At 35.7% G+C, this 16,570-nt stretch overlaps 2 protein-coding genes across 3 annotated transcripts in view; one reads left to right on the forward strand and one right to left on the reverse strand.

The window, feature by feature from the left end:
- The first annotated feature begins 165 nt into the window (after window positions 1-165).
- On the forward strand, window positions 166-5,790 carry LOC108728779 (uncharacterized). Of its 2 annotated transcripts, none has more exons than XM_018457534.1 (7): window positions 166-350; window positions 1,431-1,850; window positions 2,201-2,663; window positions 3,757-3,914; window positions 4,024-4,191; window positions 4,303-4,833; window positions 5,087-5,790. In XM_018457534.1, the coding sequence occupies exons 2-7, from the start codon at window positions 1,460-1,462 to the stop codon at window positions 5,212-5,214; spliced, it is 1,839 nt and encodes a 612-aa protein (XP_018313036.1). In that variant the 5' UTR covers window positions 166-350; window positions 1,431-1,459; the 3' UTR covers window positions 5,215-5,790. The 2 variants fall into 2 exon arrangements, with proteins under 2 accessions (XP_018313036.1, XP_018313035.1); XM_018457533.1 differs by lacking the exon at window positions 166-350 and adding an exon at window positions 768-804.
- A 5,083-nt stretch (window positions 5,791-10,873) lies between these two features.
- The window catches only part of nkd (NKD inhibitor of WNT signaling pathway naked cuticle), an 11,862-nt gene continuing 6,165 nt past the window's right edge, over window positions 10,874-16,570 (reverse strand). Inside the window, exons 3-5 of the mRNA XM_018457536.1 lie at window positions 14,869-15,312; window positions 13,871-14,172; window positions 10,874-13,655 (exon numbers count right to left, since the gene is read on the reverse strand). Coding sequence (XP_018313038.1) covers window positions 12,992-13,655; window positions 13,871-14,172; window positions 14,869-15,312 — 1,410 coding nt within the window. The 3' untranslated portion in view covers window positions 10,874-12,991. The remainder of the gene's footprint in view (window positions 13,656-13,870; window positions 14,173-14,868; window positions 15,313-16,570) is intronic.

Below are 16,570 nucleotides of genomic sequence, written 5' to 3' on the forward strand. Positions count from 1 at the left end.
GAAGAAGCGCGTAACTTCCTCGTCGCTCTCGTCGGTCCTGTTGTTTGGCGGATCGTGCGTGTTTTAACCGTGCTTCTACAGTGGCTGCTCCTACCCAAAGTCGGCTACGTCGTCGCGTTTGTCCGTTATGGCGCGTGTACGCCGTATGAAATGATAGGCGTGGGACGGGGCTCACTGCGTGCCGGCCAAACGTTTGGGCGAACGAGCTAACCCGTGTGTGTGCGTGTTGGCAAACGCAACGAGCGACGGCGGTCAACCTTCCGAACACGGAGGACCCACCACTGTGCGCTGTGGCGGATTCCTGTTACACGGCCACCCCCCCCTTCTACCCCGCTCCTGCAGGATCGCAGGTAACGTAGCGAGCGCGAGCGCGCCATCCTGAACCGCCGCGCGCGTTCGTCCCGCCAGCTGCGTCCCCGCGGCGAAAATTCGCCCGTGTTTATGTTTACTCCTTTAATTACCCCCTCCCCCGCCGCCCTACCCCTCGTGTCCGCTAGCCTCTGCGCTAGCCTCGTCTCCTTTCCCACCTTTCACGATTTTCTCATCGCTTTTCGCCACGCGCCCGCTTCTTCGTCCCCGCGTTTCTCTCTCTCTCTTTCTCTCGCTCTCGCTCTCCCTCTTTCTCTCGCTTTCGTTTTCGCTCTTGCGCTCTCTCTTCCTCCCTCCTATCCTCCCTCTTCCTCTCCCTCTCTCTCTTTCTCTCTCTGGCGTTTTTCCTCCCTGTCTCGCGTTCTTCGCCTATTAGCGGAAACAAACGTTTCCATTTTTTTTATCGCCGAATTATGTTCGCGGCAACGCGCTCAGGTACTCGGTCCGCTGTGTAGGAATATATGCAGAAAAGTGCTCGTAATGTACTCGCGATGATAATTGTGTTATATAAACTTTGTATTATCATGTGACTTTTTTCTTCTTGTTTCTTAATTGCTCCGATATGTTCGAGAATAGCAATAGATACGACACTTGCAGCATATTCAGTTTAATTAGCGGAGTAATTGTCAAGTACAAACAGTAATTGTACGAACCATTTCGTTGTGTACAATTTTATATTTTGAACGAATTGTAGTAAAAATATAATTCTTGACTGTATACAATTAACGCATGGTACGTCATCGGAATATAATCCAATGTAAATAAATTAATTGCAAAGGATTGCTTTATCTTCTGCTTGTTGTTGCTGTATCGGTTTTATATTCGTAAATAAAATTTATTCCTGTGATTGAAAAAGAGTGTTTGTCTTAAATCTTGTGTCCATGATGCTAAAAATCGATTCGAGATCTCAGAAAAAGAATTAACAGAGAAAGAATTAATTAAGTTACATTTGAACGATTTGATTACACGATCAATGCGAGTGATCAATTCTTTCTTCATCTAAGATCTCAGTCCGATTTTTAGCATTTTGGACATAAGGCTTTAAAATTTATGGCATCTAGGTACATCGCTGTATTCTACCAGCCACTCCATGCTCCCCATAAATGCCATGGCACAGAAAGTGGTACCAGGATCAGAGTCGGGATCAATGAAACCCCTGACTGGCAGCGGACTGAGCTATGTCACGCTGCAACCACCCAGTCAACCACTTAGTCTGGTGCAAGACCATAGACCCTCGGTGTATCAAACCCCGCCGTACATAGGAAGTAACATGGAAAAGGAACCAGAAGCAGAGAAATTGATTCCGAACGGTGTGGAGATTACAAAAACTGAAACCGAGCAAGACGTGCCTGCTGTTGTAAAACAAAATGAATCCAACAGAAACAACAACCTGAGTCCAGAGACTCCTGCTCAAGAACAACCGTGTGAAATGCAATCGGAACAAGTGCTAACTTCTTTAATAGAGTTTCCAATAAATACTTGTAAGTAACATGTTATTCTTCTTAATTCTCTACGTGTAAATTAACATTTTTTTTTACTTGAGAAAGAATATATTTAGTAACAGAATGTATCTAGCAACATAAAAAATAAATATTTTGTATTCTGTTATTAAAATTATATTGTTTGTCTTACATTATAATTATATATGATAATATATCTATTTAAATTGTTTTTGTATGAAGTAAAATTTTAAGTAATGAAGTACATAGAATAACATTATGTGAATTAAAGGTATCAAAGCAAAATACTAATATAAATCCATATTACAAAATAATAAAGAAAGATAAATGCAAATGTTTATATTTATATGCAATTATATTTATTTTTATAGCAATATGCACACCAGCACAAAATAAAGTTGAGGAAAAGAAGGTCCCTGTAAATAATGGATCAAAGGAATCAGACGGAAAAGCCGTTAATACTTCTGTACATATAAAACAATCTCCACATAAGCCAGAAGATACACAAATTAAGAACGATGTTCCAAAGGCAAAACCTACAAATCAGAGTTCGAAAGTATCGAGCGATAATGCAACTGCGACATTAACTAGTACATATAAACCTGACGCGAAAGTCACTACCTCTCCGAAGACAACCAAACGAAAATCTAGAGAACTGAAAGATTTGAAGGTAGCGTCTACTGTAGTCACTGATGGAGCAAGTAAACCTAAGAGAAACCGGATTCAAACACAACCCTATCAAAGTCCATTACCGGAGATTGCTTTATTGGTCAAAAATCTCAATAAAACTCCTGGTTCTAAAGCGCCTGACGACAAACTTATTGTGTTCTATAAGTAAGCATCCCATTTACAAAAATATTTTAACAACTTAATATCTTTAATCAAAAATGAGTATAAAGGCTATAGAAATCGGCGCGGTTAACAGTGCGCAAATTAACATGTTTTTATTTTATTATAAAACTTTAATTAAAACATAAGTAAATATAAATTCGTACGTTTCGGCTCAAGTTCGAGCCATCCTCAGCGTAAACCTTTCGTGTGTAAAACACTTAAAAACTATTAAAAATTCGTGTATCACACGACTGTGTGATACACGAATTTTTAATAGTTTTTAAGTGTTTTACACACGAAAGGTTTACGCTGAGGATGGCTCGAACTTGAGCCGAAACGTACGAATTTATATTTACTTATGTTTTAATTAAAGTTTTATAATAAAATAAAAACATGTTAATTTGCGCACTGTTAACCGCGCCGATTTCTATAGCCTTTATACTCATTTTTGTTTGAATTTTGAGGAGGAATCTTGATATTTTAATTGTTAATATCTTTATATACAGGGTGTATCTAAAATAACGTACACTAATCATACAGTGCTATTCCTAATAAAAAAACTGAGTCGAAAAGTCCTTTAGCATTTTGCAATTTTCGCAATAGTCAACAAGATATTACAAAAAATCTCTGAATATTGGTTTTCAATAATTTTTTACTCGAATACTATCAACTTTACAGAAAAACTGTTAGAGATAAAAATTGTTTATTTTCTTCTGATAAAGTTATGAGAATTTTTTCAGAATTTTTTAATACCATATTTTCTCATGTTGGTAAAAATAAGAAAATGCAATACTAAAAAGTTGATAAAAAATTCTGAAAAAGTTCTTAGAATTTTATGAGAAGAAAATAAATGATTTTTGTCTGTTGCAGTTTTTCTGTAAAGTTGATAGTATTTGAGTAAAAAATTATTGAAAACCAAAATATTCAGCGATTTTTAGTAATTAATATCTTGTTAACTATTGCGAAAATTGTAAAATGGTAGAAGACTTTTCGACTCAGTTTTTTATTAAGAATAGCACTGTATGATTAGTGTACGTTATTTCAGATACACTCTGTATTTATGAACGAGAATTAATTATTAAATATTTATTATTAGAAACGAATTTTTGGCTGTGAGAAATGCAGAAGGAAGCTTTTATGTTTGTCAAGCGATGCAAAATATCTACAAATCAAGCAGACGCATTCGCATACGTTGGTTGTCTCAAGATAAAACCAATGGCGAATTCTATTCACCTGATTTCTATGATACCATAGGTATTGTCACACATTATTTTTATTTATAGCAATATTATATATTTATCACTTATTATGTTAGGATGATATATGTTGTATTGATCTTTTTTAATTCTATGTTAATTTTCAGATTTTGATTGTATATTAACAAATCTAAATCTAAACAAAGTCGACAAACATAAATTCTGGCTAACCAGAATAGAGCTGTTACGTACAGAAAATATCTTAAAACGGGCTATTGATGTTGAGGCTGGAGTGTCTGAGAAACCTCGAGTTACAGAAGAACATCCAGATGGATGTAAGTAACAATAATATTACAAAACGATAATAAATATTTATAAATTTTATAGTCTATTGTATTGTACGGTTTTACATATTATATAAGTAATTGCAATGTTTATTTCCACAGTGGATCTGTCACTTTATAAAGATGAATCACAGCTGAAGAGAAGAAAAAGCTTGCTTAACGAAAAACCAAATCGTAAAAAGTCTAAGCGAGTTACGAATTCTACGGATGATGACATAGATGACGAAGAATCTGATCGAAATCGGAAAACGTCCAAAGCGAGTCGTGCGAAGAAACGATCGGTCAAAGCATTGGCGATCGCTAAATCTGTCGCGAAAGGCAGCAGTAGAGCAGAGAGAGCACTAAACAGAAGCACGAAGTCCGGCAATAGTTTAGACAACGATCATGTCTCTACTACTGCTACTACTGCTGCTGCAGCTGCCACGACTAACGCGACTACTGTTACAGCTGCTACAGCAGTTGCTACTAGTATCGCTGCTAGTGCTGCTGCTACTACAACTGTCAATCCCGCTACCAATTCCGCCGTGACGGATACCAAAAATAATGTAGAAATGAAAAAGTTGGATTTAAAGAAGAACGGCAAGCAGCAAAGTAATAATGGCACCAGAGGGGTTCCGAGAACAAAACCTGGAGGTATGAAACATTTTACATATTGTACGTTAAAACGAATTTTCTCTATGCTATTTTTCAAATATATTTTATGAAGAAAACGAATTTTGGCAAAAAATTCTGCTCTGTTCTCAATAGAATTTTATAGAACAATTCAAAATAATTTAAACTTGATATGATAAAAAAATATAAAATATATACATTACGTTAATAAGATATACTCAATTGACTAAAAATTTGAATTATATTTCTTAATAAAATCAAATTAAATTTAAAGGTTCTGCTCAAACCACACAGCAATCGAATAAAATAGCAGGACGTCCGAAGCGTGTGGCCGCTACCACCGGCGTTGTTTCGTCCGAGGAAGCACCTTCTTCAAGGAAGAAACCACGCGGTCGGGCATAAAATTAACTTAACGTTGCTTTTTTTTATACTACAGTTACAGCCGAGTCTGTATCGTAGGCAATATGTACGTGTGGTACACCACTTAAAATTGCAATCAATTTGTTATGTAATATATACTTATGTGTATGGATCTCAAGAATTAAATGTATCATGTGTGCTGCGATAATATTATAGTCCAATGATACGGGATCAACGACTTGTATCTCTGATTCGTCAAGTCGCATTTGAAAAAAGAAAAGTAAAAAATAATAAGAAAAAAAGACTCAGAGATTTATGCGAGCGATATTGTGATATCATACAAAATTTGTACATATCGTCTACGTCTCAGACTCCTTCAGGGGAAGAAAGTCACGGAATGTGTGGGAATGGTACCTTGAGTTGAGTAATAACTAATCTACAGGGTGTCACATACTAATGCACTCTTGCAATAGTCTATTTTTGATGTTGTGAGTGAACCGTACGTGATTCAGTTAATTTTAATGTACACTTTCCATTGGATATGATATATACTATGTACAAATACACATGTATCTGGGAGAGGTAGGAGTTATATGTATTCTGTAAAACAGAGAAAGATACAAAGAGTTAAAAAAAATAGTATCGACAGAAAAAACGAGAATAAGCCCGAGTTTTACCGATCCGCCGAGTTAATCCTCGGTCGATCGATCGGTAAAAGATTTCGAAGTACAATACATTACTGTACATTATGCTGAATCCTTGCTGTTAAAAATAGCACGTAAAAATGGTCCAGCGCCTATATAAAAACAGGCAGAGTAAAGAAGTGCCCTGAATTGTCTCCTTGTCAAGCCAAGGATTCGCGAGAAACTCGCGAACGGAAAGTAGCACGTTGCTTATAGTTTGTTTTTTCAATTTGCACTTACGACGGCCCGTTGTAAAATCGCAGGGTTCGTAATTGAAGATTGAAAGATTAAGAGAGAGAGAGCGAGAGAGAAAGAGAGAGAGCGAGAGAGAACGAACGAACGAAAGCGAGAGAGTGGTGCCACATTATTACAATTTTAGTTACGTAGACGTAATTTTTAGAGGAGAAAGAAACAATACTTATTTAGAGCGATAAGTCTTGAATTTTAATTGTATAAATCTTGATTTATGTATGTTAATTTTAATCTTTTTTTTTCATCAAAGGTTATAGAATGACGAAGTGTATATTTAATATCACATGTTAGATGATACAGTTATGATTTATATATTTCGCCAAATTTATATAAATTTACATATATTTTAATATAGCATATTTTATATTCTGTATGTTTGTTGCGAAGAACGTAATCTTGTATCAGTGATTTTTTTTTTCCATCGAGGAACCGTTAGGAACGTATATCGTTTGATTGTGTAATGTGTAATGAGACATGTATGTTTCTCTTTTTATACACTATGACCATAGAGGTACGAGGATCTTGCGAAACAGATAGATTATTTATAATGTTTTGAAAGAGATAGGGGCAGCTTCGAGCATTTAGAAGTGCTCGTTGACTGCGATGATGAATTTTCTTTGATTAGATTCCGTGTTGGGATATGTGTAAACGTATTTTATACATCGACCGTTAAGATACTGTCGTTCTCTTGCTTGATTTCGCCCGGACCCGTGTACATAAAGCGATTAGATAATCAAAATTGTGCATACAAGTGTTACTACCGAGGAACCTGCCTCGGGGCGTTCCGAGTGAAATTAGGGCGATCACATTGCAATTCGCTTAGCACGTATCACAAGACACCCGCTTTTCATTTAAAGTAATTTTGCAATTCTCTCGATAATCGCTTATTGTTTCTTAATGATCATGGACGCTGTACGTTGAGCGCAAACGCACGATCCCGCTATGCCGTTTAAAAAAAAAACGAGAGAACAGGCATATCGACCTCTGCTCGAAAGAAAAGAAGATAGAATACGACATTATTATAACTAAATGGTTAAGGTGAAATTTTTAATTCTCGAGATGAGACACGCATACACGAGTAAGATATCAATCCTGTCATACTTGGTCCATTGCACATTGTATTTGAAAAATATACGCATACAAGGCATATTGTATAAATTTAAGTAAAAAATTCTAATAATACACACGCAGAACTGTTTGCTCATCTTATCTTATTATTACTCAATTTCGTTTTAAAAACGCTTGACGCATTTTTCTTTTCTTTTTTTTTATCAAAAAAAAAAGAAAGGTACAAGCGCGATCGTCAGCAAAATGTGCAATCAGTATACGCAATTACGCATAATTGTCGACGTGAAGACGATGATGACGCGTTGTTCACTTGCACGCATTTTCTAGAGATCGTTCTTCATTCCGACCTCATTAAGTACGACTAAGATGTGTTTAATGAAATGTAATTCGACGTTGCGCGAGAAATTATTTTTTCCTAATTCAGAAAGAAAAGAAAATTTATCGCCGGGAGATTCATCTGCCGGATCCTCTTCGTTCTTACATATATTCGACTTTCATCTCAAACCCGCACTCCGACAGCTCCGATGGACGAACGTAACATCATCAGGCGACGAAGTCGTCGATGCTTGCACACATCTGAAGATACAAGGTGCCATTCGGGACCGAGTTAAATTATACAAATGCGACCACGCAAAGGGATTATGGAGGAGCGTTTTCGACTCGCGTAACGATTAAGTGTCTTAACGTTAGCTCTTATTAGATATATATAAGTGCTTCGGATGCTGGTTTGCTAAGGTAATCAAATAAACTAACTGTACGATGTATATATTCGTTGACATATATCGATCGTGGTATATGCGTACCGCGTACGTAAGACTCTAGTGATCATATCTTTCTCGCACCGCGCGTTTCTTTACGTTTTCTTCTCGACTTTTACTTCCTCGCGCGACGGTAAATCCTCCCCTTCCTCAAGTATAACATGTACATATTTCTCATCGGACATTGGCTCTGTACGTGATTTTCTCGTTGAATCTCAGTAAGCACCAACTAAAACTAACATAACATCAATATTATAATTTCACACTGAGATGGTTAACTCTCACGGTTAACGCTTAACCGAGATTCAACTTGTTTCTCATCTCTTTCCAATTCTAGCAAAGAGATGAAGAAGATAAGTTAAACCATGAAAGTAGGCCTGAGTAATGTAAATCTAATATAACACATGTGTTACATTTGGTGCTTTTCAGCAAGAGACTTAGTGTGACACAGTGATCATATCATCTTTGTTTAACATTAGCTAACAACAATAAGGATGTAATGATTCACTATATTACAAACTGATCTCTTGCTAAAAAGCATCCATTGTTGAATATGAAACTATAACATTGATGTTACATGTTACTTCCCTATAGGCACACAATATTCCTAGAATGTTATATGAATATTATTTACCTTTTTTTTTTATTATTTATATAACATTCTAGGAATATTGTGTCTTACAGGGTTTTAGTTGGTGTTTACTGGGCTGGATCTTTTCTTCTCCCCGCTATCGATCGCGGTAGTAAAAATTCTTAAACGAGCGAGCACGCGTAATTTTTTTTATCTTTTTTTTTTATTTACTTTGATTATGCTTGCTGCTTTACGCGCGCATTTCATAATTGATAAATTAAAACGCGAGGATTGCGCGTTATTAAAAACTCCGTCATGCGTGTGACGAATTCGAAAACAAATTGTCCTGCAGCTATTCCTATCATTAAACGCTACCTTCCGTGTCGTCCGGGATTTTATTTTTTAATATTATTACAACGAAATTGCGCGTGATTGTACAAATCTTATATGTAATAGCGATGAAAAGTCGCGAAAATAAGACGTTTATTAAGCAGGAAAAAATGTTAAAGACACGAACAGCACACAGCCGTTTGTTATAACGCGTCACAGGATTAATATGTTGAAAAAAGAAAAGAGAGAATAGCACCGTTAAAGATGTGGGAACGATATGATGACCGTTTAGACGCAAATTGAATAAGTTTCTGTGCTTGTAACCAGTTTCGCCGAATCGGCGCGATTCGCGCGTTCTCCCATGCTATCTTAATTAACTAGCGAGAATTTTATATACCTGTAGAAAAGAAACGTCCTCCTTTTTCTCTCCCCGGGGAGACGTTTCTTCCTCTAATTATTTCGACAAAAGTTGTTTTGTCTCGTAAGATAATTGTAAGAGTAAGATAAGCATTTTACGATCGAATAGAGGGTGAGATACATATGTATAATTAACTTCACGCAGTTCACGCAACTCTCTCGATGGCGAGTCGAAAAATTTAACGCAGACACGCAAAAGTGTTTTGTACAAAGGTCCTTTGGTTATGTATGTATAATAAAGTGACGTCCAGAAATATCGCGGGTGATCGTTCTTTCGAAGGGACAGTGAAGTGAACCTTGTTCGATCCTCGCTCGAAAATCAAAGAATTTTAATTTTGCGGAGAAATTACAAATATTACATGAAAATCATGAAGTTGATGTTTATTTTTCCATATATAATTATAATAAAATTATGTTTCTTTTTAGAAATTTTTTAAGTTAGATTAACTGTATCTCAATTTCCTCAATGAAAAAGCCAAATCTTTTATAAAGAGCATAATTTTGAAAAATTACAAAATTTGAGAATCCTATCCTTTACGCAAAAAATACGATATTAATTTAAAAAATTGAAACGGTCAATAGATCGTTCAGTACTTTTAGTATTAATTTATCTTGAGGATTCTTCCACGAAATGCGTTATATCCTTGATGAAAATTTTTCAAAATTTCCGTACGTTTTAAAATTTTTCTAAATTTCTGTACAATTGTATAACATTTTAGAAAATGTTTTAAACTTTTCTTATAAATTGGAATACTTCAGAAATACTGACCAAGTCTACATTGTTCCTGAAATTTTTTACATATGTAAATTCTGATAAGATTTCTCATTCTATAATTTCTGAAGAATTATAAAACCTGAAGAAGTTTAAGTTTACTTTTTCAAAAATCTTCATAAATTTAAAATATAGAAAACTCAAAAATATTATAAGACGTGAGAATTTTTTTCATCAAAGGTCACATGCATTAAGCCACGTGGTTTCGTCCAGTAAATAAGTACGAGTGGCGTAGTATAAAAATGTGTTTTAATAAATATCAATAGAAAAAAAGTTACAGAAAATATCTACAGGGATTACAAATGTCGATATATAAAATTACATGTCCCGCAACATAATTATCTAGGACCCTTACATTTGTCAATGTATCTAGTCTTAACATTAGTCTTAATCGTAATATTGATACGGTGACCATATTTTCTTAAAGAAAATAAAGGACAAATCTGAAAATTTTAGGACTTTGTCCCTACATATTTTTAAACCAGTTCGTGGTTGTGCATTATAACATTTTATTGCACAGTATAATTAAATAGAGATAATGCGCAGTTTTCTGACAGTTTAAAACTGATTCGACTGTATTGGAACAAACCTTTGATCTAAAATAACAAAAGATTTGAAATAATAAAAAATGGAAACAGCTCTAGTTTGAATAAATTTAATTTAAAAAATTAAGAAATATATAATTAACAAAAACAAATTGTATTTATATGCATAAAACTGTAAGATATTTCCCGTAAAATTTTGCTGATTGATATAATATTATAGATATTGGAACGCTAGTTAGAAAAGAATTTCCCATAATGTCAAAATAAAGGACAGTAAAGGACAATATTGGAAAATAAAGGACAAAATTGAATTTTGAAAAAACAAATAAATCTAAAGGACAGCTACCTAAAGTAAAGGACTCCTTTACAATAAAGGACGTATGGTCACCGTAAATATTGATCGCTATAGCTAAAGGTAATCGTAATACTCTTCATTGTGACACCCGATTGTGAAATATTGTCGATTTTCATAGATCCGTTCGCACGCGTATCCCTTCGCGCGTTAGTAATAAATATTACGCCATTTAACGATCAAAATTCCTGCGGCGGGTATTGATAAAACGACAAATCCGAAAAATACAGGCTGCCCAAATATGGGACAGTCTTCGCTCGTGCGATGAGTAGAAGTAAAATAATCGATTTTTGCAAAAATGGGACCAATATTCGCGAGTACGAAACGAGTTCTAGATTACAAGGCACTAGTAAGAACTCAATTGTCACTCTCTTTCCAAGTAGTCATTGTACTTCGCGGATAATGAGAGCTTTATTTGTCGTAATATAAGACTAGCAAGATATACAGGGTGTACCACCGCTAAGGCATCGTTCTTTGATGGCAGATTGGGACGAAGCGTTTTGTTTGAAAACAGCTGATTCGTACGAAGTTGAATTTACGAAATTACTCTCAAAGTGTTCTGGATTCGATTCCCGACGTTCGTCCCATATACTAACTTTACAACTTTTCTGATTCTAAAGGCATATTTCAGAGTGAAAATGTTGCCTTTATCGTCCTATAAATACAATTTTGTAATCTTTCAATTTTTAACATTATACATCCTTCGACCACCAAGTCTCGACGTTAAAATTTTATCAAGATTTGCTCGCGAGCGCGAGATTAGTCGCAAAATATCGTCTCATCCCTTCTTCAAAGCTTAACTTGATTTCTACTAAAACTTAATTAAATTTTTTTAAATCGCACTTTATCTTTCAATCTTTTATCAGTACTCTGATATTTCCGCCGAACAGAATTTCATCTAAGTGGCCGAGAAATACATTACTGAAATATTACCTGATAGAAGTGAAACGCCCTGTATATGAGATTCAAGCGTTTTTTTTATCGAAATTGCGCGTTTGCTCGACTGTACGGGTATACAAGCACCATCAAAGTTGCGTTCGAGAGTTTTCTAGGAATACTACGTCGATAAAGAGAATTATAACTCTCTGGTTATACAGGAACATTTATAGTGGAGTCTTTTATGTTTCGAACGCTTTGCTGTTGTTACGACTCTAGGCTGTTTCTCTTAATCGTAACGCTTGTGTATTGAAAGATTCTCTTTGGGATATTTTCTATGTACAATGATGGATAGCCGTCGTGTCGCACTTGAATTGAGAAAAAGCGACTGCATTTTTCTTTCTTTCGTTCAAAAATGTAATTTTGCACAATAGTCTGTGTATTGTTTTTCAATTCCAGAAAATACGATCGTAAATATATGTACAGTAAACATATTCTGTCACTAAATTGCGTCCTACTCGGTTGACGTTTCGTCATTAATGACGTATTACGTCGTAATATGACGTATGTACCATAAGCCTGAGATTTATAGTAACTATCATCTCTTTGCTCAAAAAACCTGCGTAGATAATATATGTTATGTAATTTACATCGAACACGCATGTCTTCCACAAAAGTTTCTTCGAGTAAATCGCAGTGCTCTGTTTTACTTGCAATGTGAAAAAAAATTGCATTTTATCTCGACGCTTATAAATTTATACAAAGAAACTAACGAACACCGCAAACATTTGTACTTGTCGATACCCGAGAAAAACTCAGTCGCTCACATGAAGATATATGATTGCGCGTCATTAATTAAAAGTAAATATTCAAATGATATGTAAATTGATTCGACCTTGTTCACGAAGACAAATTGGAGATTCAATGAACAATTCATAGTACATGACTTCCTAAAATAATCAATACATGATGCATATACGAGAACTTGAAAATAAAACGCGTCACATCGAGTCCTTACGATATAATTTTCAAAAACTATTTCGCGATATGAAATACTACGTCGTTTTTCTAAATAACAATAATGTAGATACAAATTATACCTCGAGAATTCCTTTCTAAAATTTATTTGATCGTATTGTAACGATTTCCAAGTTCAAAAAAGCTTGAAAGTCGAGTATATTCGAGGCTGTGCCGATTAAACCAGAGCCTCGGCGTGATAGTGATGATAGTGATGATGTATGTGCTCGTGGACGTGTCTTCGACTGGACGTGGCCGCCACCGCATTTTGCGAGAATTCACGTTCGAGCCAACGCACGACCTGCGCCATCGCTCGGGCCTGGTCTTGCTCCCGCGTGGCGTGCTTCAGCTGATGCTTCTTGCTCGCTCTACCACATTGCGTATGAACGAATTGCGCGTCATTGCGCTGCAAATTGTTGTGATTGTTGGTAATGGTCTGATGATTGGCCGTTTGTTGATTATTATTGGGAACGAGGTTGACGATGTTGCGATGAACATTGCTGCTACTGTTGGTATGCTGTGACGTGTCATTGTGGGTAGTTGGCGCGATCACGTTACGATTCAATAATTGCGAATACGTCGTATAAGTCTGGGGAGAGGAATGTGTCACATTGTTCCTCGGTGTCGTGTGTCGCGTTTTTCTGAGATTCGCCGATCGCGACTTGACCGGCGTTTTGGGAAACGACACGGAATTATGAGTGCTTTCCCGGATTGGTTTGTGATAGTTTGTGCTCGCTTGACGAGGCTCTAGAGACGTGTGACAGTCCTGATTATTATGATTCGTAGTTTCTACATGGGGACTATGAGATGGAATGCGTGATTGTTCGTTTTGATGCCGTTTTCTGTAGACAAAAAAGTAGATTCAATTGGTGTATTGAATTAAAGAATTTTGAGGAATTTAATTAAATAATATTCGAGAATATTAAAAGAAAATTGCTAATCAAAAAAAAAATTTTAATTATTTTATTATGCGTATATAGGTAAAGTTACTATACGAAATTTTAATACGCCCTATGATAATTTCAAATGATCGCAAAACTGATCGCAATTAATTTACCTTGATGTATGAAAACTGAGATTATTTTTCTCCATATTGGCCTGAATAATCTCCAGCAATTGTTGTCTTTGTAGGGCGCCGCTGCGTTTCCTCTGATTCGTCGTAAGAAGCGGCGTTAATGGCGAGAACGCGGGGGAAGTGTCACTATCATCGCTCACATCACCCTCCGAGCTGTTTGAATAGGGAGATGGTAAATGGGGCACCGGACCGACTCGTCTACGTAGCTCCTCTTGCTGCACTCGATTCGTTCTGGCGTTCTCGTCGTCGTCCTCACTATGTGTATCCACTTCTTTTCGCTCAGTCTGCAATGGAAATTGAAATAACGATTAAAACAACCATGCAACGACACGCCAAACGCAACACGAATAATGACGTATTAAACAAAACGCACAACTTATATTTATAAAATGATAGGAATACTTTGCTATACGAGTATTTAAAGTAATCGGATCGTATATGACTTATTTAAGCTTTGCAATTTTTATAAGTTTTTGCTGAATTCAAAATTGAAAATTAATAATTAGATTTAAAAAAGGAAACATTTTTGAACATTAAAAAGATTTTTTTTAATATTCACATGTGAAGATTTTAAGAAAAATGTAAATATTTGAAAATTTCATTTTTATTGAGAAATGTTTCCTCTTTGAAATCTGACCATCCATCTTCAATTTTAGATTCAGCAAAAGATTAGAAAAAATCGCAAAGCTTAGGTAAGCCGTATAGGATCCAATTACCTTAATTACTTTAATACATGAAGACAACTGCGAAGACAACCTGAATAAAATTATGAAAATGTTATATACAAATCTTGCGAGAGAAAAAGCAAGAACACTTTATCTCTTTATTCTTATACCTTCTTCTGTCGCGATTGGTATCCCGACTCGCGTATCGCGCGCATGGCTCAGATGTCGGAACGGCTGATCGCGGTTGCAGATGTACATACATACATACATACGTACGTACGCAACGTGGTACATACGGAGGAATGTAGGTCTCACCTGACAACGATATCGCGTTGCTCTTCTCCTTCTAGGAACTCTGCTCGCGCCATGCCGAGTAGCAGTGGTGGCGGCTGTTGCGTGGCTGCACGGGGCGGCGTGTTTCAAATGGCAGCAGGACGGGTTGTGGTGCTGATGACCGGGGAACGTTGCAGTCTGTGATGTTTGCGTGGCATTTAGGCAGGTGCCAGCGGCATTGCGCGGCGCCTGGCTGCTGCTGCTGCTGCCCCGCTGATCCGGCGACACCGTCAGTTTTACCTTAATTGTCTTACTGCCGCACGGCGGTACTTGTATCGAAGCGCCTAACGTATCGTAAATGGTGGTCACCAGACCAGCTATGTCGTCCTTGGTGATCTTCCCGTGTCCGTCAAAGTCGTACAGAGTGAAAGAGAACTCCTGCCGCCTCCTGTCACCGTCCGCGACCGACACGTCGCACTCGAATTCCTGCAACGAGAACGAGATCGCTCGGATCAAAAAAGAAAGTTTCAAATGCGCGACTCTAATAATTATGGATAACATAATTACGTGGCAAAAGAAAAATTTAATACCAATATTGTTTCCTCCTTCACTTATATAATGGAATCGATATTTCTTGGAAATTTCAATTGAGGGGATTGGCGGAATAAAGGCACAATTCTACTTAGGCCCTTTTTCCGGAAATTAGCGCAAATAAACGAGGAACTGACATTGCTTAGTTAAATATTAGTTAAATATGAACGTGTTTCGATTGTCCTGTAGTGGTGAAAATGATATAATCCATGGAAAAAGAGCATAAATGATTTAAAATCATTAATGAGATTTTTACCAGAGACTGAACGAAAATGGTATGACAATAATGTGTTTTCATTACGACATATTTATGTTAAAAAATCTTATGAAAACTCATTAGATGATGATTATTTCAATTTATTTTGTACAAGTAAAAGTAAAATGTATTTTATATTCATTTTGTATTTCTTTTAAAAGAATGTGAAAATAAAAAACTCTGTTCATAGTCTTTTCTTTCTGCCGATTCTTACAATATTATGATCAATATTCGGAAAAAGGGACTAATTGTAAGTGCATTTTTTAAATTGCAAATAACTTTTTAAATATTGATCATAATAGAGACATATAATATACAGGGTATCCTATAAGATTTTGCCAATCGCTTTTGTGTAGATAGAGCGGACTAAACTGAGTCAAAAAGTCCTCTGATATTTTGCAATTTTCGCAATAGTTAACAAAATATAATTATTAAAAATTGCCGAATATTGGTCTTCAATAATTTTTTACTTAAATATCAATTTTACAGAAAAACTGCAAGAGACAAAAATCGTTTATTTTCTTCTCATAAGAATTTTTTCAGAATTTTTTATCAACTTTTTAGTACTTTAGGTCGGATATCCGACCGGATTTCGGAAAACTGTCTTCTAAAAAAAAAAAAGTAAAAGGGCTGTAGAGAAAAAAATTGTAATTTTGCAACAATAAGATATTAATATGGCATTATGAATATGCATACTCATTTCTAAAACATTTATACAATAACAAACAAGGCTGGACATGTATTTGAAATACTTTTATTTGAAAAACAGTATTGGTAAGACAATTATATTTTGTATTTTATGTTTCATGGGAGCATATAAAAGTATTTTGTATTTTGTATTTCAGTATTAATAACAAAAGATTGAAAGTATTTTGTATTTTATACTTCAAGTACTAA

Source organism: Mycetomoellerius zeteki, unplaced genomic scaffold (assembly GCF_001594055.1).
Source record: "Mycetomoellerius zeteki isolate Tzet28-1 unplaced genomic scaffold, Tzet1.0 scaffold64, whole genome shotgun sequence".
Lineage (NCBI taxonomy): Eukaryota > Metazoa > Arthropoda > Insecta > Hymenoptera > Formicidae > Mycetomoellerius > Mycetomoellerius zeteki.